The sequence below is a fragment of the Martes martes genome (genome assembly GCF_963455335.1).
Source record: "Martes martes genome assembly, chromosome: 1".
NCBI lineage: Eukaryota > Metazoa > Chordata > Mammalia > Carnivora > Mustelidae > Martes > Martes martes.
This window is the reverse complement of record NC_137888.1, coordinates 197,764,939-197,789,303: the sequence shown is the minus strand read 5'-3', so window position 1 is coordinate 197,789,303 and position 24,365 is coordinate 197,764,939. Positions and strand designations below refer to the sequence as shown.

Genomic DNA, 24,365 nt, shown 5'->3' with positions numbered 1-24,365 from the left:
GCTGGTGAAAGGTCACAAAGTGGAGAGACCAGGAACGAGGGCCACTGGAGGTGCCTGAAGTGTGTGGGAGAGGTTTCAGACCAGTGATGGACATGGGGCTGGTGATTAGGGGAGAAGCTGGGCTAGAGATGACAGAGTGGGGTTCTGAGCCCCTGGAACGGGAGGGAGGCATGTGAATGGAGTGGCAAACAGAGGCCCAGCCATAGCCCTGGGGCTCCCATGAAGCTGGAGAGCGGGCAGCTGGGAGGGGTGGAACAGGGGTTGCTGGACACTCGGGGAAGAATGCACAATTGGAGGGAGTGACTATCTGGTGGAAGTGTGCAAGGACGGCACAGCCTGGCTTGGGGCTGGGGGAGGACATGCCTCCCCGTGGCCCTGGCTTGCCCTGCCTCCATTGATTGGGGTCTGTGTCTGCCCACCTCTGGTGAGCCTGGCCTCTAAGGGGCTGACAGGTTCTCCCCGTTGCCGGGCAACTCCAAGAGCTGTTGGCTGTTGCTAGGAGCCAGCTGGGGAGGCCCAAGGAGGGAGGATCAGCTCTCAAATGTGGGGCGGGGCTGGCGGGGGAAGAAGCCCTCCTCAAAGCTGGGTTTGTAGCCTATGCGTGGACAGGCTGTGTTTTTGGCTGGGTGCACCCATTTTATAGTGTGTTCAGTGGATTTGAGGCATGGTGGAAGCTGGGCCTCTATCTGGATGAATAGTGCATATCTCCGAGTGTCTTTGTCCCTGGATGGCCAGTATATGTTTTCATCATGTTTGCTGCATGCTTGTGGCAGGACAGGCCTGAGTTTTGGCTCCAGGCAGGAGAGGACCCTGGAGGAACCGCAGGAGGACTTACAGGCCAATGGCTGCTCAGCAAGGGGGCCATTCAGATAGGGATCTACAGACCCTTCAGGGAGAACAGACAGCCTGAAGTTTTGCAGCTGAAACAAGATGTGTGGTAGGGGCCATAAGGAGGGAGTCTATGCAGAACAGGGGGCTGTGGGTAGCCAGCTCCCTTCCTGGCTTTGTGGATGTTCCTTGTCTTTGGGCTGGGGCCTCCTCACCTCATAGCACTGGGACCACACAAGACATCTTTCTCAGTAACCCTTGGTATATCCTTTCATTGGAGGCCCACTGGAGGTCAGGGCTGTGGGCTCTTCCTGAAGAGGATCAGAAAGATTGCAGTGTTCTGCTGGAAACGCTGCTGCCTCCACTCCTCTGCCCAGGAATAGGGTTGCAGCCACTGTCCAGTGGGGACAGACCATAGCATCATGTCCACTTATGCTTCCGGAAGTCAGGTGAACCTCTACACACACTCTCACTCTCTCTCTCTCTCTCTCTCTCTCGACCTGGTTGCCACGTCCCAGGCTGGAGTCCATGATGACTACGTGTAGGAGGATGCCTCCTAGATCCGTGAAAGATGATTAAAGCCTTGGGTGACAAGGGAAGGCACCCTGGCTGAGAGAGACAGCCTGGACAAAGGTGTAGAGGTGGCAGTAGACATTTTTTTTAACTGCAACCCAAGAGAGAAGAGGCCAAACCCGCCGTAAGACAGAGAAAGCCATAGTTCAGAGAGGCTCCGGGTCTCTGTAGATCCTGAAAGAAGTTTACTGGGTTCATTAACTTTAACGAGACGAAGACACACCTCCTCCACCCTGCTGGTCCAACTTGCTTAAGCTCGAGGGTTGGTTTCTGCTCAGCCAGCGAGGTGCTCCGGATCCCCACCCTCGGGCTACAAGATCCGCCCGCCCCCGCCGTCGGGCCGGGGAGCTCCGGGCGCTCCGCATCCAATCCGAGCCCGGCCCCGCCTGCCTCTCACCCGGAGCCCAATCCCTCTGGGCTTGGCTCCACTCCGGCCCCTATTCCTCGGCGTGGCTCCGCCTCCAGCCCAAGCCCGAGCCTGGGCTGAGTCTAACTTCTACTTCGCTCCGCCCTCGAGCCAATCACCGGCCCCGGATCTCCTATGTCCCCGCCTTCGGGCCCGCCCCGGCCCAGTCCCGGGCCTGGCCTGCTTCGGCCCCACCCTCGGCCCGCCCCGCCGTCGGTGCGCCGCGGCTGGGAAGGCACCGCCCGCAGACGCTCGGAACTGCCGACCCGAGAGCTACCCGTAGAGGGCCGGCGGCGGGAGCGGAGTGGGTCGGGCGGGGCCGAGCCGGGCCGGGGGCCGTGTGGGGGCCGGGCGGCGGCCGGGCCGGCGGACGGCGGGATGGGCTGCACCGTGAGTGCCGAGGACAAGGCGGCGGCCGAGCGCTCCAAGATGATCGACAAGAACCTGCGGGAAGACGGCGAGAAGGCGGCGCGGGAGGTGAAGTTGCTGCTTTTGGGTGAGGCCGCGCCCTGCTCTGGGACCCCCGATTCCCCGCCCGAATCCCCCCAGACAAGGACTTTGGCCTCCAGACTGAGGGCCTTGAACTCCCGGACTCAGCCTGGACCCCCACACCTGGATTTGAACTCCCAGACCCCGCCTGGTCAGGACACTCAAATACTGGTTCAAAACTCTGGGTTGGCCTAGACCTCTGATCCGTAGCCCAGACTCTTGGTTAGACCCTCAACTGGCCGCAGACGCCAAACACGGAGACCCAGAACCCTGCTTGACCATCCACCTTTGCTGACCACCTCACAAACCCTCAGAGTCCCTGCCTTGTCCTTCCATCCTTCCCTAGACTTTACTCAAAGCCCCAGAACCCCACTTGGCCCCCACCCTCCGGCACCACCTGTTTCCCCCACCTGCTCCTCTGGTTCCTGTTGGGCGTGAATATTCCTGGGGCCCCCGCCAGGCCCCCACCCACTCCCTCCTTCCCGCTCTGTGCCCCATCCCTTCTCTGAACCCTGTATCCTCCACCTGGGCGCCCTGACACCAAGGTACCTCTCAAGTGGAAACTGTGATTGCTCATGAGCCCTCTCTCCAGCCAGAACCCCCAAAGCTTTAGAGATCCTTGCTCCCTCCTTCTAGCCCACCTGGTCCCTCTCCGCACACAGTACTCCTCAAACCCACTGCTCCTCCTCCCTAAGTCCTCTCCCACACTTTGGCCTACCTCAGATTCCCCCCGCCCCTCCTGCACCGGGTGGGCCCGGCCGGGATGGGAGGAGGGGGCGCAGACTGAGGATCCACTGGTTGCGCTGGGGGAGGGAGCCAGGCCTCCAGCTTCCCAGGGAGATTCCGCCGGCTGGCTCTTTCCCAGTTTCTGAGCCCCATCTGGGCCGGTGAGGGGGGCGTCTGGGGAGTAGGAGGGAGTGTGAGTGTGGAGGAGTTTGGGTTGCGGCGCCTCCAAGGCCAGGGAAGATGGTGGCTGCTTGAGGGGTGGGGGGAAGTGGAAGTGGTGAGACAGCCGACATATTGCTGTCCCGGCGGGCGGGCCGAGGAGATATGCTGACGGGTGCTGGTCTTCCCGCACCCTTTCTGGGCCCAGCAGCCAAGGACTTGGCCTCTGGGAGTGGGGGGGCCTGTCAGATTGTGAGGCCCTCTGAGGGGGAAGTGGTGGACCAGCTAGATGAGGACTTGGGGGCCAGCTGGAGTTGGGGGGCATCTGAGGTGGACTTTTGCAAAGACTGTGGCCCTGGTAGTTGTCCCCGTCCAGCCTTCCACTGGGGAGCAGGTGTGGTGCCCGGTGCCTGCCTGATTCGGAGGCTTCGGGGGTCGGGGGAGAGATGCCCTCACAGCAGCGCTGGAGGCTGGACAGTGTATGTGTGGGGGGGTGTGGCCCCTCAGCCTTAGAGCCGCCGTGGGGTCCCCAGGCTGTGAAGAGCAGAGCTTTCCTTGCTGGGGGCCTGGCCAAGGGACAGCGTGTCTTCCATCTGAGCCCATCTGTTGATTGTCCCTGGGGGCCTGGCCTCAGGGGCACAGCCCAGAGGTTTCAAAATGGCATCCGTTCCGCCGCCGCTGCGGGTAGGAAGAGAAGGGGCGGGAAGGGGCGGCGGCCCAGCCTCCTGGGCTGTTTTGCGTTGGGCGCTCGCCTCTTCCTGTCTTTACTGCGAGTGCGGCAGCCTCAGTGAGTGGGTGTCGCCAAGGTGGAGGGCCCGTTGCTGATGGCCGCTGGGCCTGGGTAGGGTGCTTCCGGTATCGCTGTCTCCTGGTGCCCACCCCAAGGCCCCTGGCCAGCCCCTTCCCAGGACGATCGGCCGAGGAGATGGGCCACTGGGCCCTAGGGCCAGGGTACAGAGGGCTTCTGGCTCTCTGTATCCCAGCCCCATGCCACTAGCCTCGCTCCTTGGAGCTCAGCTCAGGTTTTGGGCCTGGCAACCCCTCCCACACCGGGCTGGCAGCAACCAGGGGTGCAGGGTCTGGCTCAGCATTTTCCAGGCTGGGGAGTCCATCTCAGCATCCTGCTCCTCAGGCCTTTGCTTCCTCTGTTGAATGGGCTTCCTGGGTTTGGGCCAGAGGAGTGCTGGGCCCAGGATGGGGAGAACAGGGGCCTCATGGAGGTTCCTGTTGAGGGTAGGGAATGGGAGCTAAGACCCTGCAGAGGGTGTACCGCAAGGAGCTGAGAGACCCACCTCTGCCTGAAATTGAGGACCCTTGGCTGCCTGGGTAAGTGTCCTGGCTGGCCATCCCTTTCCCATCCAGGTCCAGGGAGGTGTTGGGAGCCCAGCTGGGGCAGCTTCAGAGTGCTGGGCGCCTGTCCCACATAGCGGGAAGAACTCTGTCCAGGCAACGGGACTCTTCGGTTGGGCAATTGCCAGCTTTCCCTTGCAGCCAGAACCACGCCTGCTGCCCCACCCGCATACTGGCTCCTTGCCCTCCTGGGTAGCCCTGCTGGCGGATGGGCACCGGGGGGGCAGAGGCAGAAGCGCTGCACACCAGTGAGTATGTTTTTCCTGGTAGCTTGGTTGGTTGGGGGAGAGCCCCGATACCAGCCCTACTTCAGGGACACCCCCTGCCGCCACCTAGCTCAACCGGACTGACTGACAATCCCCAGGTGGAATTTGGGGCCTTAGGCTGGGCACTTAGGGGAAAGGAAGCTAGAGTGTGTGTGTGGGGGGGATGTTTCTGATTTGGGATGGGCTTGTGTGGGCAGCCCACAGAGGAAAGAGAGACTGTCCCTGGTGGGTTCCATGCAGGCTTCAGAGTATAATACAGCCCTTCTCTCTTGCCCCTGGGACTTTGCATCTACTCTCCTAGCCTGGCATGCATTTCCCTTCTTTCCATCTAACTCACTCCTCCTTGATTGTTCTTCAAGACTCTTCTCCGGGACCACCTCCCAGGATCCTTCCTTGACAGCTCCCCTTCATGGAGGCTGCTTGATGCTCCTCCTCTTGCTCCTCCTCTGGCTCTTCTTGGTGCTGCTGCTTTCCCCATCAGCATCATATTTGCCTGGGCGACTGCTGCCTTTCCCTGAGACTACAGGGGCAGGCTGTGTCCTATTCGTTTCTAAGCCTTCTGTGCCAAGCATGGGAGCCTGGCACTTAGAGAATGCTTCTTACCTGTTTGTTGAATGAAGAAAGTGCTGCTAGTCTGAACTCAGTCTTGGGGATGGGTGGGTGATGGAGGAGTAAGATGGCGGTCACTGAACCTGACATTGTGCAGGTGACAAGGGCTCAGTGTCAGGCCAGTGACAGGGACTGGTGGGGGATAGCCAGAGAGAAGTTCTGCAGGCTCTTTCTTCCTCAACTCCCCACCTGCCCGGTCAGAGACAGCCTTCATCCTACCTCGTGCAGAACTCTTGCTGACCAGTCCGGAGCCTGTCACAGGGCAGAGCACATGGTCAGGCCTCCACTGTTCCTAGGAGAGTGGTGTGACATGCTTCCTTTCAGCTCCTGCAGTTTGGGGACTGCCGCAGACCTGCTGTCTTTGCTGCTCCAGGAGAGAGGGTCTAGCTCTCGGGGCTGGGACTGCCCCACAGCCTGGGGACTGAGGCCAGAGCAACGCCACAGGAGTTTCTGGCCTGGCCAGACCAGGGACTGCCCACACAAGGGCCCAATTAGGTTTACCAAAAGAAAAAGAAGGGAGTTTTGTGGTCTCTGTCCTGTCTGTGTGTCTAACAAATGGCCTGGCATACAGTAAGTAGGTGCCTATTAAGCATGTGTGGAAAGAATGACGCTATAGAGCACAGGGATAAGTAATTCTGGGGCTGTTGCTTGGCGCTTGATCTAGCTGGAGAAGGGATATCCTGGGGTCCTGGTTGGCTGGGTAATGGGAAGAGACGAAATGGAGTGTGCGTGCGTGTGTGTGTTTGTGTGTGGGGTGTCCTCTGGGTGACTTTGAAAAATGAGCAGCATTTGTCAAGGGTAGGTGTGGGGCAGAGGGACCAACTCAGCGAGAGCACTGAAGCTGGAAGTCCTGTCCTGGGGGAGGAGGGCTCACCTCTTTGGACTAGCTCTTGGGGTCACCCAGATGTGGGTTTCTGTCCCAGCTCCACCTAGTGCATCCGCTGAGAAACGCAGCGACAGGTGAAATCCTGTAGGCGTTCTGTTCCACATGGGGCACCTGCCTGCAGCCACAGGTGTTGTGGGGACAGTGCACCAAAGTCTGCAGGTTGCAAAACAAGTGAGAGAGCCCCTAACGGCTCCTGTGGAGTTGAGAGTTGAGAGTTGATGGGGAGGGCTCTCCCCAGCCTACAGGCTGCCTGGCCCCAGTATGGGGGATCCCCCTCCCTTCCCCTCAGGCAGCTGCTTGAAGCACGTAGGGAGGCCGAGGTGTGTAGACAGTTTGTGCCAGCTGGAGTGACAGACTGTCCTGGGGACCGTAAGCCCAAGCTCTGGGGACTGAGCGGCCTTCCTGGGGGCCCGAGGTTGGGGATGAGGCTGGGCCCTGGACACCAGGTGGGCTGGTACCCAGGCCGGCCTCCAGCCTCCCGGTCCTCCGGTCCTCCCCGGAGCCTCGAGATCCCGGCTGGAGCTCATTAGCACTTGAATGGGGGGCGGGGTAGCTTGGGGCCTCCCGTCTCTCCTTCCCACCCCTCCCCCAGGCTGGGCGAGGCTTTGTCTTCGTGAGCAGCCTCGCCTCGCCAGAGCTCCCACGCTGGGAAGTGAGCAAGGGTCTCAGCCATTTCTGAACCCCTGTGCTTTCGTCCTGCCCAGTCCCGCTGGGCCCAGCCCCTCGCCCCTAGTGTTGGTGCAGCCATCAGGAGGGACCTGTAGATAGAAGTGGGATTGGATTCTTCAGGGGATACCCTGAGCCAGGAGACTGGGTGAATCAGGGTGGCTTTGCAAAGGAAGTGACGCTGGCACTCAGCTGCGGGCATCCCAGGGGTGGCGAACCCCAGATGGGGCAGAGCAGGTGGCAAGGAGAGAGGGAATGAGAGGCCTCTGTAGCTGGAGGTGGAAGTCAAGGCAGCTGGGAAGCACAGGCTTCCATGCCAGGCCCTGAAGCAGCATCTAGCCACCCACTGTGATCAGCTGGAGCCTAGTCCGCCAGACCAGGGCTGGCGTGGTCAGGGACCCCTTCAGGCTTGGGCGGCCCATCAGGGGTTGGCCCTGTGCTAGCCTGAGCTGCAGGGTCACTGGGTGGCATCATTGGCGTCCTAGGCTTGTAAACATGGCTCAGCAAGTGACCGCAGGTCAGGGTGGGCCTGACCCCATCCCGGGGAGGTCACTAAGCCTCCAGCCCTGCAGGGGCGGCTTGGGCCACAGGTGGGCACAGCAGTGTCTCTTGGTCTTTGTCTCTAAAAGCCACCCATTCTTTAGGCAGGAACAGGATGGAAGATGCTTTGTCCACTGAGGGACCGGGGCCTTGCCCCATCAGACCCCTAGGAGAGGATGAGACGGTCTGACCTGGAGCCTGAGTGCTGCCTCCCCAAAACCACTTTGTGCTTTGTGGGGCAGCCTTGGGCAGATGGGGACAGGGAGGGCCCAGGCCAGCATCTGTCCTGTCTTCACAGTATCCTGGGGCAGGAGTCCCAATCTCAGAGCACATTGCGGGGCAGGGGTCATCGGGTTCCGACTAGACCACAGCTCATGAGCCCTACCTCAGGACGCATTTCAAGGTGCCCTGATGAGGCAGAGGACTAAGCTCTTTGATGGTGGCCCCGGTACCCCAGGCAGGGCTCTCAGCAGCCCCTCTGTCAGCCACAACCGCAGGGTGGGACCCCTCTGCCCAGCTCCATGCAGCCCTCCTCTGATCTGAAGCTCTTGCTCCTACTGAACCCCAACCCCATCTTCACCCTCACCTCAGTGCTGCTGCTTTGAGCCATGTTCATCCTGGTGGCTTGGGAGAAAGAGTCTCCGTGGAATCACCCAACAGTGGCTGGGTCGGGTTGGGTCACGGTGTTGGCCTTATGCATGCACTTCCAAGGCTTGGCAGCAAGTGCCAGGTCAGCTGGAAACAAAGCCCAAAGGTGGGATTGTCTAAAGCTCGGTGAGAAGCTTTCTTCGGGGAAGGCTTGGAGGATTCTGGGGTGCGAGGCTGCTCCGCCTCAAAATATGCGGGGGTGGGGGTGTGGATGGCAGCATCCACTGTGTCTTGGGCGGGAGGAGGGGCAGTGAAGTCTGCATGGCAGGGCTGGGCCTCTCGGGGAAGTGGTGTCCACACCGGAGGAAAAGGAGGAAGCAGCTGGAGGAGGAGGAGCCCAAAAGAGGAAGAAGCTCGAGGCCTGCTTCTGCTCTGTCCTGGGGTGGGGGTGTGAGCCCTGTCAATGGGGATGGGGGGGGTCTGGAAGGTGAGTCTCACCTGCTCAGGCTCATCTCTGTATAGCCCTAAGGGCCACTGCTGGTAGTCACAAGGTTGGCGTCATTCCAGGCAACTCTGTCCCTTGTCCCATCTCAGCAACTGCTGGGCCCAGGAGCTCAGAAAAGGTGGTGCCTTTGAGAAGGATTCCAGGCCCCTCCTTTGACCACAGGAAGTGGTGGCTGGGAGAGGGACAGCGGCAGGGTGGGGTGGGGGGGCGGGCAGCTAGCAGGAAAGCAGAGGGCTGCTCTTCTATTCCCGAGCGGCCATTGCCCTGCAAAGCCGGAAGGCCGGCTACAGGCCGAGATGAATGCCCGGAAATGGAGCAGCAGCCGTGGGATTAGCTCACTCTGGGTTTCCCCTGCCGGGCAGTGGCCAGAGGGGCCCTTAGTCCAGCCTAAGGATTCCCCTCTGCTACTACTACCTGCTGGGCCTGGGGGGTACCATCACTGGGCCTCAGTTTACCCTCAGTGATAACAGCAGCTGTCTCTGATCAAACCGTGACTCTTACATAGAACTGGTCCCTTCAGCATCTCACCGTATTTAACCCTATGACGCTGGGACGGACAGTACATCCATTTCACTGATGAGGAAATGGGCTTGGAGGTAATACATGACTTACCCAGTACACGGAGACACCAAGATAGGAGCAGATAGTGACGGAGCACCCATCCACAACTACCTTTGTCCATCAGGAGTCTGTGCCCCACTGGCAGGAACTGGTCCGTCAGGACGAGAGGCAGATTCTGTGGTCCGTGTGTTTTCTACTTATGCTTGGGGACCTGTCTCCGGGGGCCTCAATTCCTCTTCTAGGAGATTCTTTCAGTCTGCCTGCTCTGGAGGTGGGGGACCCAATCTTTTTCCTGTTCTATGCCAAAAGTCTGCTGTGTGGCCACGGGGTGACTTTATCCAAATGCAGCTGCCATCGTCCCTCCCAGCCCGTGTTCCCTCACAGAAAGCCTTGGATCCTAGTTCGGCCACTGAGTACTTCACTCGTCTCCTAACACTATGCTCATTCCTCCCCTAGCCCCTAGGGTCAGGAGGACGGAGACAAGGCCTGAGGAATGGTCAGAGGCTGTCAGAGTCCAGGGTGGGGGCCCCGAGTCCGGGAGTTGTCCAGATGAGGAGAAGGGAAGAGCTTTTCCACAGAGGGCTCCCGCTAAGAGCCGAGGCTGTGGGGGCCTGGCAACAGTATGATAGGTGAGAGGCTGGTCCTCAAACTCCTCAGCCTGTGAATCTGAGCTCTGTGGCCTTGCCTTCCCCCTCGGAGGCTCCTGGGGGTTCTGCTTTGTGTTATCAGGCCAGGCCGGAGGGGGCTGAGGAGCCTGAGGGAGATTTTAGGACGGCCACCACAGATGCTTCAAGGGCCTGCTGGGCCATGAGGCCACACGCTAAGCAGAGAACATGCATCTTCATGGCCACTCAAGCCCATGAGTCCCAGAAAGCCCCCCCCTCCTTCTTCACTGTGTGACCTCAGGCTGTCCTTTTCCCTCTCTGTGCCCCAGTGCTGGGACCTGTCATGTCCTGATTCTCAGCAAGGGCCCATGGCTTGTGGGCACAGAGACACACTGTGCGCTTGGGCTGAACCTTGGGGCAGTTTCAGGGTGAGTGTGAGGGTCCGAGGGAGGCTGCTCAGGGCAGGCCTTGAGTTTGGCACACTCCCTGGAGGGGTACATTTCACATATGGGAACTCCGAAGCCTGGGGGCTGGGCACCTCACCCAGGGCCCACAACAACGAACCCAAAGAGAAGTGGGGGGGGGCACTCAGATTCTTGGAAAACAGCAAAGGGATTCCTTCAACAAAGAAGCATCCAGGAAGAGGAGTGTGTCAAAAGGCCTGGCTCCGTGTGGTGACCTGGGCCCAGTCCAGCATCTCTTGGCTCCTGTAGAGGGTGAGACCTGTAGCATCCAGACCTCCTCCCCTCCAGGTTGGCCTGCCTTACCCAGTGCCTCAGTTTCCCTCTGTCCAGTGGACAGGGCCCCATGGCTGGGGACATAGCCCTGTCCCAGCAAGCCCTCTCCAGGTCTGAGGCCCCGAGGCCAGTCCCTTACACAGAGAGTTCTGACTCTTGAGTAGCAGGCTGGATCCTGGTTGCTGATGCTTCCTTACCTGGTGGGGGCATCATGAAGGCCTGGAAGCCACTGGAGGCTGCCCAAGTGGCAGAGACCAGAGAGAGGGAGGTTCCAGGCTTATTAGGGGCATCTGGGGGGAGGCAAGGCCATACTTGTGGGTGGGGATGTCGTGGCCCCCATCCAAGATTCATGTCCCTGCCCCCACAGTGCCAGACCCTTACTGAGCGCCTTGCCTCCGAGGGAGTGAGGGGACCAAAGAATACCACCTGGAGGAAGGAAGAGACGCCGGGGGCGGGGCTTGGAGGGCCTTTGTCTGGCGGAGCCCTCCTCCCCCCCATTTCCATTGTTTCCCGGTGTGCTGGGTCTCCGCCGGCGGAGGGCCTCCCAGGCCTGGGAGAGGGCGTTGAATAAGGGTCCAGGCACCTCCCCCAGCTGCCCCTACCCTAGGCTGCTTTTCAGAAGCAAAGGCTCCCCGGCACTGCCCCAGCCCCCATCTCCTCCACCGTCTCTGGCTGCCGGGCTCCCCCTGGCGGTGGCGTGGCCTGGGACCCTGAGGCTGCAGGGGAGGGGCCAGAGCCAAGGGGCCCGGAACCACTGGCTGGGCCAGAGACGTGGCACCTTCCTGGGATGGGAGTGGGAGGTGGCGCCCAGGCTGCCTTTGGGGTAGGCTTCCCAAGGTTCATCCCCACCTTCTCCCTGTGCCCCACTAGGTCCGGGTGGGGGGTGGCCGTGGAGGCGGGCCTGGTACTGTGGGTTGGAGCTGGACTGCAGCCCAAGTCTACCCTGTGGTCCCAGCCCTGCTGCTTCTGAGAATCTCTGCCCTCAGGCTGCCACGTCAGCTGGCCGCGCTCCCCAGCCCCATGTGTTAGAGGGGAGCCCACCAGCGCAGGAGCCTCTGCCTGGCCTTCTGAGCGCATGGAGTCTGTGAGCAGTGTCTGCGGCCAGGCTCTGGGTGGGAAGGAGGCTCCACAGCTATGCAGAACTCCTGCCTCATGTGGAGGGGGAGTGACAAACCCAGAGCCAGACGCCCAGAAAGGCCCGAGTGGCTCTGACTGCCATCCCGGGGTCCCCGAGTCCCAGCAGGGAGCGGCAGTGCTGCGCCAGCCTCTGAGCCACTGGTCCTCACCCTCCGCTGTGCCCCGTCTGAAAGCCTCAGAAACTCTCCTTCCGATGAGATGGCCGCAGCAGGCCACTTTGCAGGTTGTGGTTACAGTGAACCTATGCAGTATGGTCTTTGGAGGCTGCAGGAAATGAAAGGGTTGGGGACATCTGTGATCTTCCATAGAGTACAAACATCGTGATAACTTTTATCTGAGTGTTCACTGTGTGCTGGGCAGTATGAGAAACACTTTGTGTCGAATCCTCCCCTCCCTCTTGGAGGAGATAATGGTGGTGTCCTGTTTCATGGATGGGGTACCAGAGCAAGGGCAGGAAGGGGGTGAGGCCCTTGGAGACAGCAGGAAGGATCAGCATGGGCACCAGGGCTGTGGGAGGTCTGGACCTCCCTTTGGGAGAGGATCTGAGAGTGAGAGATAGGCAGCTGGCCACTTGAGGCTTGGCAGCCTATGCAGAAGGGAAACTGAGGCCAGAGAGGACAAGAGCAGCATGTCAGGGCCTCCCAGCAGGGCAGAGCCTTGTCTGGGATGTAGAAGGTCCAAGATTGACAGACAACCATGACCTGACGCTGGGGCTGGAAGTTGGCATCAGGCCACAGGTCCCATCGGCCTTGCTGGGGCAGGTGGAGCTGCGCCGTCTCCCTTCCCCCATCCATTCCCCCCTCCGTTGGGGCCCAGCATTCCCAGAGTGGAAGCAGATGTTCTAACGCAGCCGCTGTGGCCAGCACATCATGGCAATTACTGCCTGCCTGCAGGGGGCCCAGCAGCTGCGCCCTGGAGCGAGAGCTGCAGAGGTTTCTTCTTGGTGAGAAGAGGTATGGCCCCATGGGAACACCAAAACCATCGTAGGAAGCCTCTGTGGGGCCCTCTGATCTCTCCCAGCTGGAGAAGGGAGCGCCTGGTGGGGTCCTCTGTGGGCAGGAGACTCCTGCCACCTTCTATCAGAGGCACCTTGGCAGCTGTCCAGGGCCAGGCTGTGAAGCTCCCTCCTCTTGGGAAGGTGCAGGGCTGGGTGGGAGGAACCAGGTACCCAGGATCAGCGGGGTACAGGCAAACTCATTCCAATACTGCCTTATCGGATAGGGGAGCACTGTCAGGCCCTAATGGGATACAGTCCCAGGGGGGTGGTGGGGGGTGGGGGGGGCTGGGACCCACAGCTCATGGGGCACCTAGCCCCACCTGTTCCACCATCTCACCCACCTCTCCCCTGCTCCCTGGTCCCCACTTATTGTGGCTGCTCCCGGGCCATGCCTCTGCTTCTGTCCCTGTGTTCTCTGCAGCTTCCTGCCTGGCCACCGGCACCACACCCTCGTCCTGCCACTTGCTCCTTCCTGCTTGAGTCACAGCCGCTAGGAGGACAAAGAGACTGCCCTGAGTCCAGGGATGGGTGCTCCCTGATTTTGGTTTGTCCACCTGTCAAATGGGGGCAGAAAATGTCCTCCTAACCCTCAAAATGAGAGAGGAAGGGAGCCTGAGGCTCAAAGAGGTTAGGAAAGTGGACTCCTTGTTGGCTGGGGCAGGGAGCAGGTGTCCTGGCTCCAGCCTGGTCACCAGGTACTGCCCACCTCTGGGCCTGCCAGGCCTGCTGCTGCTAGGAAAATCACATGCAAAGCAAGAGCGTGCTGTTATCCCTATCTCTGGGCAGGGCCATGGAATGCCACAGCACTTCACCAAGAGAGTGGTCAGAAGGCCAGGCAGGGAAACTAGCGCTTCAGGTGGACACACAAGAGGGGACACCTCACCAAAATCTCAGGTCTCCTGTGGTCCGGATGGTTGCCCCTGCTCTGAGTCTGGGTTTGCCTGGCTAGGGCCAGCATGATTGAACTGACCCATCACTTCACATCCTTGGCCTCTGTTCCCCCACTGGGCCCCCAGTACTGGCTGACACCCCTGATTCCTGAGTCTTCCTCCGCCCCAGGATGTGCTTCCTTCCTCCTGTGTGGGAGCAAGTGACTAGGTGGGAAGGACAGCCAGGAGGTCACCTGCTCCCTGTGGTTCGCCCCTCCGGTGCTACCCTCCCAGGCCCTGGAGGATGGACCTCCGTGGTTGGGCATCACTGGGACAGTGAGAAGCCTAGTGATCCCTAGCAGCTGGTGGCATTTGTGAGGAGAGCCCAGGCCCTTCTGCTCAGGGAGGCCACTGGGTTGTGGATGTACCCAGTCCTGCCCCTGTGAGGGCCACAGCTGTGCCTCAGTTTCTCCAGGTAAAATGTGGATCTGGGGTGGGAGGTGGGGTAAATGGAGGTGAGCAGGGACCTTGGCGGGGCAGGGTGGGGGTGCTCTCCTACTGCCTGGAGGGCACTGCAGAGGCTTGAGCAACGTCTGCCTAGGAAGGCAGGGTGTGAACCCAGTGACAGGTGCAGTCGGGGCAGAGGATGGTGTGGCCCAGCCGCAGGACAGGGCTCCTAAGGCAGTTCTAGGAGGCCAGCAAAGTGGGCCATCCACAGAGGGAATGATGACCACGTGACAGCAGCCTCTCCCTGCTTCCTCATTTGCTAGGTGGGATTGCTGGGAGAGGAGATGATTTAGTTGACGTGGTAGGCGTCGAATAGCATCTGGCCCATAGGGGGCGATGTTTGTGGCTTTGCTTTTAGGAATCTTGCTGCTCGAGTTAGTGTATGTGTTAGCCCCTCATCCTCTGAGGTTATCCTGACCCACCCTGAGGGATGCAGGAGCCAGAGTCCCCAAGTGTACCCTCCCCACAGACCCCACTGTCTGCCCCGCTGAGCTACTCAGAGGGACCGACCTGCCATATTGCTCAAGAGGGTTGGGACACATGGAAATGGGGCATAGGACTTATGTGCCCAGCACAGGAAACTGCATGGGCAAATGCCTGGCGTTGGCAAGAAGAGGCAGGGCCTGGCAGGTGCAGGTGTGACTGGCAGTGATGGGGAAGGAGCAGAGGGAACAGTCTGGGCAAGCACTGGGAGGCAAAGCTGGCCCCACTGAGATGTGTTCTACTTGGAGTTTAGGACAGTGAAAGGAGATGAGGTCTGCCTCCACTCCCAACATCTCCCAGCCAGGGAGGCAGGGCAGCCCTCCTGGTCTTCACACTTCCCTGCAGAGTCCCTGGGGAATGTGGGTTTCTGGGCTGCACCCCTCAAGATCTGGCTTTGTGTGTCTCAGATAGGACCTGGGAATCTGCTTTTTTCGAAAACATACTCCCAGGGCTTTCTTTTTCTTTCTTTTTTTTTTTTTTTTAAGGTTTTATTTATTTATTTGACAGACAGAGATCACAAGCAGGCAGAGGCAGGCAGAGAGAGAGAGGGGGAAGCAGGCGCCCTGCAGAGCAGAGAGCCCGATGTGGGGCTCAATCCCAGGACCCCGGGATCATGACCCAAGCCGAAGGCAGAGGCTTTAACCCACTGAGCCACCCAGGCGCCCCCTCCCAGGGCTTTCTGAGCCACATTCTGAGAAAGGCTGGGCAGGCCAGGTGTCACAGTCCTGTGCATCTCCCTGCCCACCTGAATCCTGGCTGCACAGTCTTGGGCCAGGACTACTTTTCTGAGCCTCAGTGTCCTTGTCTGTGAAATGGGAACAGAAACAGTATGTTTGTGGAGCTCATATGACAGTCATGGGAAAGAGCACCAGCAGATCCCTCAGTACTGGCCAAAGAGAATACAGAATGGGCCTCTGCCAGACTTGGAAGCATATGCGTCGGTCCAGGGGTGCATGTGAGTCTGTATGTGTGTCGGTCATGCCGCGTGTCTCCCACGTCCCCGTCTCCATCTGCTAAGGGTAGACTCAGGCCATGCCTAGGAGGCAGGAGTGTGACCCTGTGCCCCAGCCCAGGCCCCTTGGTGGCTCAGAGTGTGAGGAGAAGAGGCACTACTACCCAGCTGAAGTGTGCGGGTAGCTGTGCCCAGGCACCATGTTGGCGAGCCTGCCCGCCCCTACCCCCATGAGAATGACAGGGAGACTCTTGAGGGCTGGCATTGTCTCCGACCAAAGCCCCTGAGCTCAGTCAGCATTGGGGGGGCAGGGTGTCCCATGGTGGGCACTGAAGCTTATGGGAAGCAAAGGCTTGGGGTGAGTCCCCCAGGGGTGCAGGCGGTCTGGGTTGCCTGGAGCACTATGGCCCTGCCAGCTACACCCTGGGTAGCTTTGCCACCCACCAGGCCCCACTGCCTCCATCTCCCTGTGAGGCTGATGGGGAGGGTGAGTTCTGCCTCCAGGACTGCGGGTGTCTGGGCCACTGGTGGTTTGTTCGTGTAGCCCCGCTGGGGCTGCACCCTGACTGCCTGTGCCCTCTGTTCCAGGTGCTGGGGAGTCAGGGAAGAGCACCATTGTCAAGCAGATGAAGTAAGTGCTGTGTGTGAGAGGCAGCCACCAAACCCTGATGTCCCCTCTTCTTCTCTTCTTCCTCTGAGTCTCTGCTGCCCCCGACCCCCCACCCCGAGTAATGCCCCAAGACCTTCTCAGAGGCAGCCATCCACCCTCAGGTCCCAGGGGTTGGGGAAGTTTCCTCCTCTCTGTAGTAGGTCCTGCAGGCCCCAGCAGCCCCACAAGGCCATGTGTGGTCCTTGTGCCCTCCGGGCCCTAACTCCTGACCCCTGGCTGCCAGGATCATCCACGAGGATGGCTACTCAGAGGAGGAATGCCGGCAGTACCGGGCGGTCGTCTACAGCAACACGATCCAGTCCATCATGGCCATTGTCAAAGCCATGGGCAATCTGCAGATTGACTTTGCCGACCCCTCCCGAGCGGTATGTCCTCCCCTCAACCCCCATCTGCCTCCCTGAAGGCGCCAGGGCAAATCTTGTCCTGGGAAATCTGGGACTACCCAAGCCTGGGCAGGCCCCATTCTGGAAGCCTCCCTGCCTCGGCCAGGTAGGGTGGGGTGTGCTCCTGTGATTGGCTGACCCCTCCCCACTGTGCCCAGGACGATGCCCGGCAGCTGTTTGCACTGTCCTGCACTGCTGAGGAGCAGGGTGTCCTCCCTGAGGATCTGTCCGGTGTCATCCGGAGGCTCTGGGCCGACCACGGTGTGCAGGCCTGCTTTGGCCGCTCTCGGGAGTACCAGCTCAACGACTCTGCGGCCTAGTGAGTATCCTATGGGGCTGGGTGGGATGAGGGAGTCCTAGACCGCAGGCAGGAGCAGAGGGCTTGAGAACTGTCTGGAAGACACTGCCAGTCCCTGTTTTTGAAAGCTGGTGACTGTCCACCAAGGCCTTGGTGGTTTTTGCCTTGAGGTGGGAGGAGTGGTATTGAAAGCCAGGAGGAAGGCCAGGCGGGGCTGCTGTCCCCCAGGGCCAACAAGTCTAATCTGTCCTTAGACATAATCATTCTAAAGGACATTTGCTACCACCTGTGTCAAGCCATGGGCAAGGCTGGAGGTACCCAGGGATAAGTAGAGCGGACGGATTCCCAAGCAGTGACTACCCATGGTCTCCCGTGTCATGGTGGGAGTCGTTGTTGGTCCAGAGGAGGGACCGCCTCAGCCAAGTTCGGAGCAAGAGATGGGCAAGGGAGGAACAGGACAAGCTCACACGAGGGGACACAGCGTGTGCACAGTTCTGGAGGGAGCAGTGCCGGCTACGGATGTTCAGACTGACTGGAGCGGAAGATACAAGGGGAAGAGACTGGGTGGGGCCAGATCTGTGTGCAGCTTAGAGCCCAAGACTCGGCTGGGGAATCCAGGGGGTTCTGGGAGTTTTCCAGAGGCCCAGCCCACAGGATCATGCTCCCAGCTCCTTCCCTGAGCTGCCTACCACGTGCCAGGCCCGGTGCTGGGGGCTGAACACCCATGGAGAACAGGACAGGTTGCTGGCCAGTGCTGATGGCCCCGGGGCTGTAGGGGACGTACGTGCACAGGCTTTTTGGACGAGGCCACCCAAAGAGGCAGCTGTCCCTGTGCTCTACCTGACCCCTCCCACCTCTGCTTAAGCCGGTGCCCCCTGTAGCACTTTTCCCTCCCGATGCCCATCCAGTCCTGAGCCTACCCACAGAGGGGCTGGACCAGGGCTTGGGTGGATAGGAGGCAGGCCCTGCCTGGGCCTGAGCCCTAAGCGTGCCGCAGTCCCACAGATTGACTCCTTCTCCTTGCAGTGGCCTGAATGCCCTTGTGAGAGCCCCCTACAGGAGCTGCAGAATTGCAGCCAAACACTGTGAGGACCGCCACACCTCAGCATGCCCCCACCCCCGGAGGTCAGAGGCTCCTCGCCAAGAGAGCTGATAGGTCCTAGCAGCAGGCAGGGCTAGGCCCTCCCAACCATTACCACCTCAGTGTCTGGGGCATTCAAGGAGGTGAGGATAGGACACCTTCCAGGCCACTCCCTGCTCCATCGTGCCGTTCTTCGTTCCCCGGACATTCAGCACCCTCTGTGTGCCCAGCACTGGTCTGGGTGTGGGGATTCAGTGGTGACGCAGGTCCGGCTCTCCTAGGCAGGTTTAGGCCATGATAAGCTCACCCCCCCAGGGATGGGGGGGAGACAAGAGGCAGGAGGTGGATTGCAATGTTGCAGAGGACCCCAGTCCCTCTTCATAGCAGTCTTTCAAGGCTGCTGGCAGGGCAGTGGGTCCCTGTGGTGAGCCCTGCTGGGGAGGAGGGAGAGGCTGGTGTAGAACCCACCAGGAGGCCCAGGAGGCCTCTAAGCAGGAGCCTCTCAGTAGGCGGCAGTGTGCAGTAAGCAGGTCATAGCACATGCGTCATGGGCCCTCATGGTCCTTCCTGTTTTTCTGTTCTGTCCCTGCGTCTCTGAGGTCATTTCCCGCTGGCCCCAGCAGGCCTACACCAGGAGTGAGACCTCGGCACTGGGCAGCCGCTCAGAGGACCCAGTCCCCAGGGCACAGCAAAGATATTGAGGCAGACAGCAGAGTTAGTCCCAGGGCCTAGCAGGGGCAGTGTTGATACTCCTCAGGGAGCTGGTAATGAGGAGCCCCTGGGACTCCTGCCAAACAGGTGTCCGTGCTCCCCCCCCGCCGAGGAGCCCAAATTTATTGGGCACTGGGCAAAGAGCCCATGGAGCCTGGAGGACCCCGACCCATCCAACCTTGCATCGAGGGTCATGCCGGGCTGCTCTGCAACGGCTGCCATGATTGGGCCAATTAGCACCCCGAATCCCTCCCCAAAGGACTCATTGGCCCCCTCCCGCCCTCCTCAGTTTGCAGCTCACCAGCCTGGATCCTGTCTGAGGCAGACCTGGATCAGCCCTGGGGGCTAGGGCTTGGCTTGCGGGGCACAGAGCTGTGCCTCCTGCAGGCCCATTCCCCAGGCAGGGGGTAAGGGATGCTGGTCCGGTTTTTCCTCATCTGAGCAATGACTATGATGAAGGCAAGGGTTGAAGAGGCAAGGGCTTTGTCTGAACAGTGAGGGGAGAGGAGTGATGGGGCCTGGGTCAGCTGGCCCAGGGTCCAGGTAAAGAGGCCTGATGCTGTCCCCCACTGACCCACCTGCCCCCACCTCTAGCTACCTGAATGATCTGGAGCGCATCGCACAGAGCGACTACATCCCCACGCAGCAGGATGTGCTACGGACCCGTGTGAAGACCACGGGCATCGTGGAGACGCACTTCACCTTCAAGGACCTCCACTTCAAGTGAGCCGGCATGTGGCCAGGGTGGAAGGTCAAGTCTTTGGAGGACCGATGGGAGGGGGGAGTGGGAGGATCCCCTCACTCAAAGGTCTGCTGATGGCTCTGCTGGGCAGGAGGGGCTGTCCCAGGAGTCCCGAGCCCCGCTCTGGGGTTTCCCGAGGCTGTGTGGGTGCCAGTGGCCCAGCTCCTCTGCTGCCCTGCCGGCGCACACGGGCTCTGGCCTAGAACCAGGTGGGAAGCATATAGCCAAGGAGGGGTCCATGAAGATAGCGCCCCCTTCTGAGCTGGCGTGTCCTTAGCCAACTTGCAAAACGGGGACCTTCTCTGGGAACGCGCTTTCTCTGGAGCTAAGGTGATCCCTTGTCTGCAGGATGTTCGATGTGGGCGGCCAGCGGTCTGAGCGGAAGAAGTGGATCCACTGCTTTGAGGGGGTCACTGCCATCATCTTCTGTGTAGCCTTGAGCGCCTATGACCTGGTGCTAGCCGAGGACGAGGAGATGGTGAGGGGCCCAGAGGCCGCTGGGGGGTGGTGTGGGGGCGGGGGGCAGGGGCCGGTGCTGACCGCGCTGTCCTGCCCCCAGAACCGCATGCATGAGAGCATGAAGCTGTTTGACAGTATCTGCAACAACAAGTGGTTCACAGACACGTCCATCATCCTCTTCCTCAACAAGAAGGACCTGTTTGAGGAGAAGATCACACACAGCCCCCTGACCATCTGCTTCCCCGAGTACACAGGTGTGGGGACTGGGCCTCTGGGGAGGAGCTGGTGGTGACCAGGCAGTGCGCCGGCGCCCCCCGCTGGACAGAAGGGTAACTGCAGGACACTCGCGCAGGAGCTAGGCTTAGGCTCCCGGTCTCTTGCCTGCACCGGGCCGTGCCCGGCACACGCGCACAGTCAGGAGCCCCTCTTCACATACTCTGGCGCTGCATGTACCACACGCACACCATCACCCACACGGGGACACATGTTCTGTGCTTGTGTGTCCGCGTGCACAGAACCTTGTCGCTTGTGTCCGACCTGCACGTGGCCAAGTCCTCACCACCTCATCTCCCACAGGGGCCAACAAGTACGACGAGGCAGCCAGCTACATCCAGAGTAAGTTCGAGGACCTGAACAAGCGCAAGGACACCAAGGAGATCTACACGCACTTCACGTGCGCCACCGACACCAAGAACGTGCAGTTTGTGTTTGATGCCGTCACCGACGTCATCATCAAGAACAACCTGAAGGACTGCGGCCTCTTCTGAGGGGCAGCGGGGCCTGGCAGGATGGTGAGCCGGGGGTGGAGCGGAGCGGAGCTGTGGAGCCCAGAGAAGGGAGCGGTAGGGGCTGGGGAGGGCTGCGGTGGGGGTGTGGAGCCTGGGAGTGCAGGGTGGTAGGTTGGCGGGACAACCCGAGGGACATTGGCAGTGGTTCAGACTGCAGAAGCATCCGGCCGTGCGCCGGGAGACAACGGAATGGCTGTCCTACCACCCCTGGAGAAAGCTCATTTCTGACCCCGCCAAGCCACTGGCCTGGCGTGAAGGAGGCTGGCTAACAGAGGGCCCAGCCACCTGACACTCAGTGTGACCAGCTCTGTGCTCAGCCCTGCAGTCTTTCCCTCAGACCTATCTGAGGGTCCTGGGCTGATGCCGGCCCCACCAGCCGTGGGGGAGATGGGCACGATTCTGCCAGTGCTGTAGACCCCCCTCCCTCACGTAACCCAGCAACACACATTGGCTCCGGGGCAGCCACTGTGTCCCTCATAACAGGTGGAGGAGAAAAAGGAGAGGGTCCTTGTCTAGGGAGGGGGGAGGAGAGGCACACCCTGGCCACATCCCGACCCATGCCCTGACTGTCCCCCACCTCCAGGGCCACCGGCGACTCTGCTCCCCCCAGCTCCTGAGGAAGATGGGGGCAAGAGGACCACGCTCTCTGCCTGTCCGTTCCCCCCACCCCGGCCGCTTTTCCCCTCTTTTCTTTCTCTGTTCTTGGCTCCCCTGTCCCCTCCCTCGGTTCCAGAGACTCGGGGGAGGAGCTGCCACAGGCCTCCCTGTTTGAAGCCGGCCCTTGTCCTAGGTGCCGGAAATGGCCGCAGTACCCCCCTTCCCAGGCATCTGTTCTGGTTTTAACCATTGTCTTATTCTGTGATGGGGGAGGGGAGCACATGCTAAGTCTCCCAAGGCCTGTGTCTGGAGGGGCGCTCACTTCTCCAGCCTGGGACCCCTGGCTTTGCTCAACACCAGCCCGTGACCCAGCCCAAGTCCAGATGTTTACAGGGAGCCTCCTGCCCATCCCAGCCCTCCAGCCGCTCGGAGGCCCCAAAGGAAAAAGCACAAGAAGCGTGAGACGCCACCATTCCTGGAGACTACAGTCCATCTGCTCATTCTCGTAGCTTTTTAAAAAAAATGAAAGTAAAGGAAAAAAAAAAAAGACAAAACTGCAAACCTAGAAAACTTTTTAGAGAAAAACTATTTAAAACTGTCAGATCCTGACCAGCACCCACCCAGCCCCCTTCCAGTGATTCCGTGCCTTGAGTGTGTCTGCGTGTTTACACCCTTCCCTCTGCTGGCTAACCCCCTCCCTGTGTGGGCAGCACTCCTGCCCTACCCTCCACAGAACTGGGTTCCAAGGGCTGTTCCAGACAACTGCCAACATCACCGAGGGCCCGTCCCAGTGGCCCTGGGCCCTGGCTCCATTAACCTAAATGTAGCTCTTTAGCGCGCTAACCTAGGAACCGCTGCTGCCTGCTGAGGGCCACGGCCCTCATGCCCTTGCCCCAGGCCCGGGTCCTTCAGCGTTGAACACTTCCTTGCTTTTTTCACATGTTTTATGGAATTGTTCACCTGGTTTGAAATAATAAAATGTAGAAAGAAAAAAGTGCCATGTACTGCTCGGTCCTCTTCTGTCCCCAGGCCAGAGACCCAGACAAAGCTGGGCCAAGGGGATAGTGACCTGAACCAGAATCCTCATTTATGGTAGGGCCCTGGCTGCTCCATCCTCCTCAGGCCCAGTATGCGGCCCCTCAGTTTTCCCACTTGGTAGTCATTTTATGTCCTGGGACCTGTACATGCCCCCTCTCCTCCCAGCACCTGCGAGGCCTTGGGTCAGTGGCGCTTGCCAGGCCTCACTGCAGCAGCGGGACAGATTTCTTCCAGAGCAGTTCCTCCGAGGGGTTCTCTCCTGGGAGCATCAGGTGTCCAGTGAGGGGTGCAGGAGGAGAATGTGACTCCTCACCTCCCAGGCCCAAGGCCGTGCTGAGTCCCTTGTATCCCCTCCCTTCTAATCAGAGGTGTCTTCTGCTCAGGACTGGGCTTCTCAGGGTTGACAAAGTTGGGGACAGTCGGGGCCTGAGACGTGTTCAGCAGCGTCTCTGCCCCGGAGGTCCCTCTCCAAACCCTGGGGGGCAGGGAGGGACAGGCAGGTGGCTACACATCACTGTATCCGTAGGCATAAACCAAGTGGCCCCAGAGGGCAGCAGACAAGGTGCGTTGGGACAAGGACCCTAGAAATGCGGAAGCTAACGTGAAGCTATGGGAAGTGCACGCATGTCGCTGGAGAAGACAATGGCAGATGACAAGGCGGCGGGGCGCGCGGTGGGTGGGGGTGCCTGCGGGGGGAGCTCTGAGCGCCTGGCAAGGCGCCTGGACTTTGTCCCGCGGCTGGCGGCGACAGCGGGCTGCTGAGCCTACGGAAAAGGGCTCTGCTGGGCGGGGCTCGGAGGCGAGCTCCGCCCGCGTTTGGCCGCCAGGGGGCGCCGCAGTCCGTGGCCGGCCCCGCCGGGCTGGTCACGGACGCTGACGTCAGCGGGTCCTGTGGAGGCCGCGGGGCACAAAGACAGCTTTGTGGGGCAGCGACGGCTTCGCGCCCGCGGCGGGACAAAGCGGCCTGGGCCGGGGTCGGCGCCGCGGAGGCGGGGAAGGCGGAGGGTGGGAGGGTGGGGCTGGGCACCCGGGACCCCGCCTCCGCACACCTGCCAGTCCCCGCGCGGTCTCAGGGCCCCCAAGTGTTTGGCAAGAGATGAGAGGCTGTGGCCGCCGGATCGGAAGGAGATCAACGTCCCCCAGCCTCCGCTGCCGCCCCAGTACCTCGGGCCTTTCCTGCTACCGCTGCCTCCGGGACTGAGGGCTGAGGGCCGGCTGACAAGGAGAACAGGATCCCGTGCCCAACCCAGGATCCCTGCCTTCCTTCGGCGGTCAGGCCTGGACCCCGCTGAGCCCCAGATAACGGGCGGGGCCGGGGCTCCGGGGGCCGTGAAGCCCGCCCAGCAGGAAGCCGCGCCGGAGATGGTTCCTTCCTAACCTCCTGAGGGGAACCCCCCCGCACAGAGGGAGCATTGAGTGGCCAGCATTGTCTGCCAGACGCACCCAGTGCCTCTCTCCATGGGTGGGCCCTGCAGGATTCTGGCCAGGATCCCCTTGAATCTAGCTTGCAGCGGGTCTGGGTGGGGTCCTGGCAAGCAGCACTTTCCTGCGTGCAGACAGCTAGGCTCCCACCTGCCTTCAGCCTTCCTACCCCTGCTCTGATTTGGAGGGCATAAGGCCCCATTGTCCCAGCACTGGCGGAGGCGGCCTTTCAATTCTTCCTTGTCTTTGGCAGTTGGGAAATTCCCAGCCTTGGGGGGCAGCTGGGGCTAGCGGAGGGTGGGGGTGGTGGCATCCCAGGTGTCCTGCACCCCAAAGGGAGGGACTCCAGGGGGTTGACTTCTGGGAATCCCCTAATGCTTAGAGCTTTCCTGGGGCTGAACCTCATCCCTGGGACCACAGGGTGAGGGCAGCTAGAGAGACTCCATGCTCCCTGGTCCTGTGTACCCTGAAGCACTCCCAGCTTAAGGAGCCCCATCTTTTTGGCCCCAGTCACGGGTAGCTTGCAGCTATGAGGCCTGGGACTCCTAGACAGGCAGAGCCAGGAAGGGGACCCAGGCTCCTGCTTCCAGACTAAGCTTGTGGGTCCCTGTATGAAGTGGGCTGTCACCAGCCGGTGCAGACTTCCATGAGGCTGACCCACCTCTCAGAGGGCCCACCCCATTCCAAATAGTTGCTCAGGCTACTGATGTGGTGCTGGCCTTGGTATTTTTAACCCA

At 60.6% G+C, this 24,365-nt stretch overlaps 1 protein-coding gene across 1 annotated transcript; it reads left to right on the top strand.

Moving 5' to 3' along the window:
- Positions 1-2,124: 2,124 nt before the first annotated feature.
- GNAI2 (G protein subunit alpha i2) lies at positions 2,125-22,152 on the top strand. Its single transcript, XM_080829960.1, has 9 exons — positions 2,125-2,303; positions 16,028-16,070; positions 16,333-16,474; positions 16,651-16,811; positions 19,177-19,305; positions 19,673-19,802; positions 19,884-20,037; positions 20,360-20,574; positions 21,155-22,152. The coding sequence occupies exons 1-8, from the start codon at positions 2,186-2,188 to the stop codon at positions 20,548-20,550; spliced, it is 1,068 nt and encodes a 355-aa protein (XP_080686086.1). The 5' UTR covers positions 2,125-2,185; the 3' UTR covers positions 20,551-20,574; positions 21,155-22,152.
- Positions 22,153-24,365: the final 2,213 nt, after the last annotated feature.

What these genes read in the sequence shown, in the direction of transcription:
- GNAI2 (XM_080829960.1), top strand. Translation starts at nt 2,186, where the DNA reads ATGGGCTGCACCGTGAGTGCCGAGGACAAGGCGGCGGCCGAGCGCTCC. An exon ending in TTGCCGACCCCTCCCGAGCG is followed by an intron (nt 16,475 to 16,650) that starts GTATGTCCTCCC and finishes CACTGTGCCCAG; the next exon opens with GACGATGCCCGGCAGCTGTT. An exon ending in CTCAACGACTCTGCGGCCTA is followed by an intron (nt 16,812 to 19,176) that starts GTGAGTATCCTA and finishes CCCCACCTCTAG; the next exon opens with CTACCTGAATGATCTGGAGC.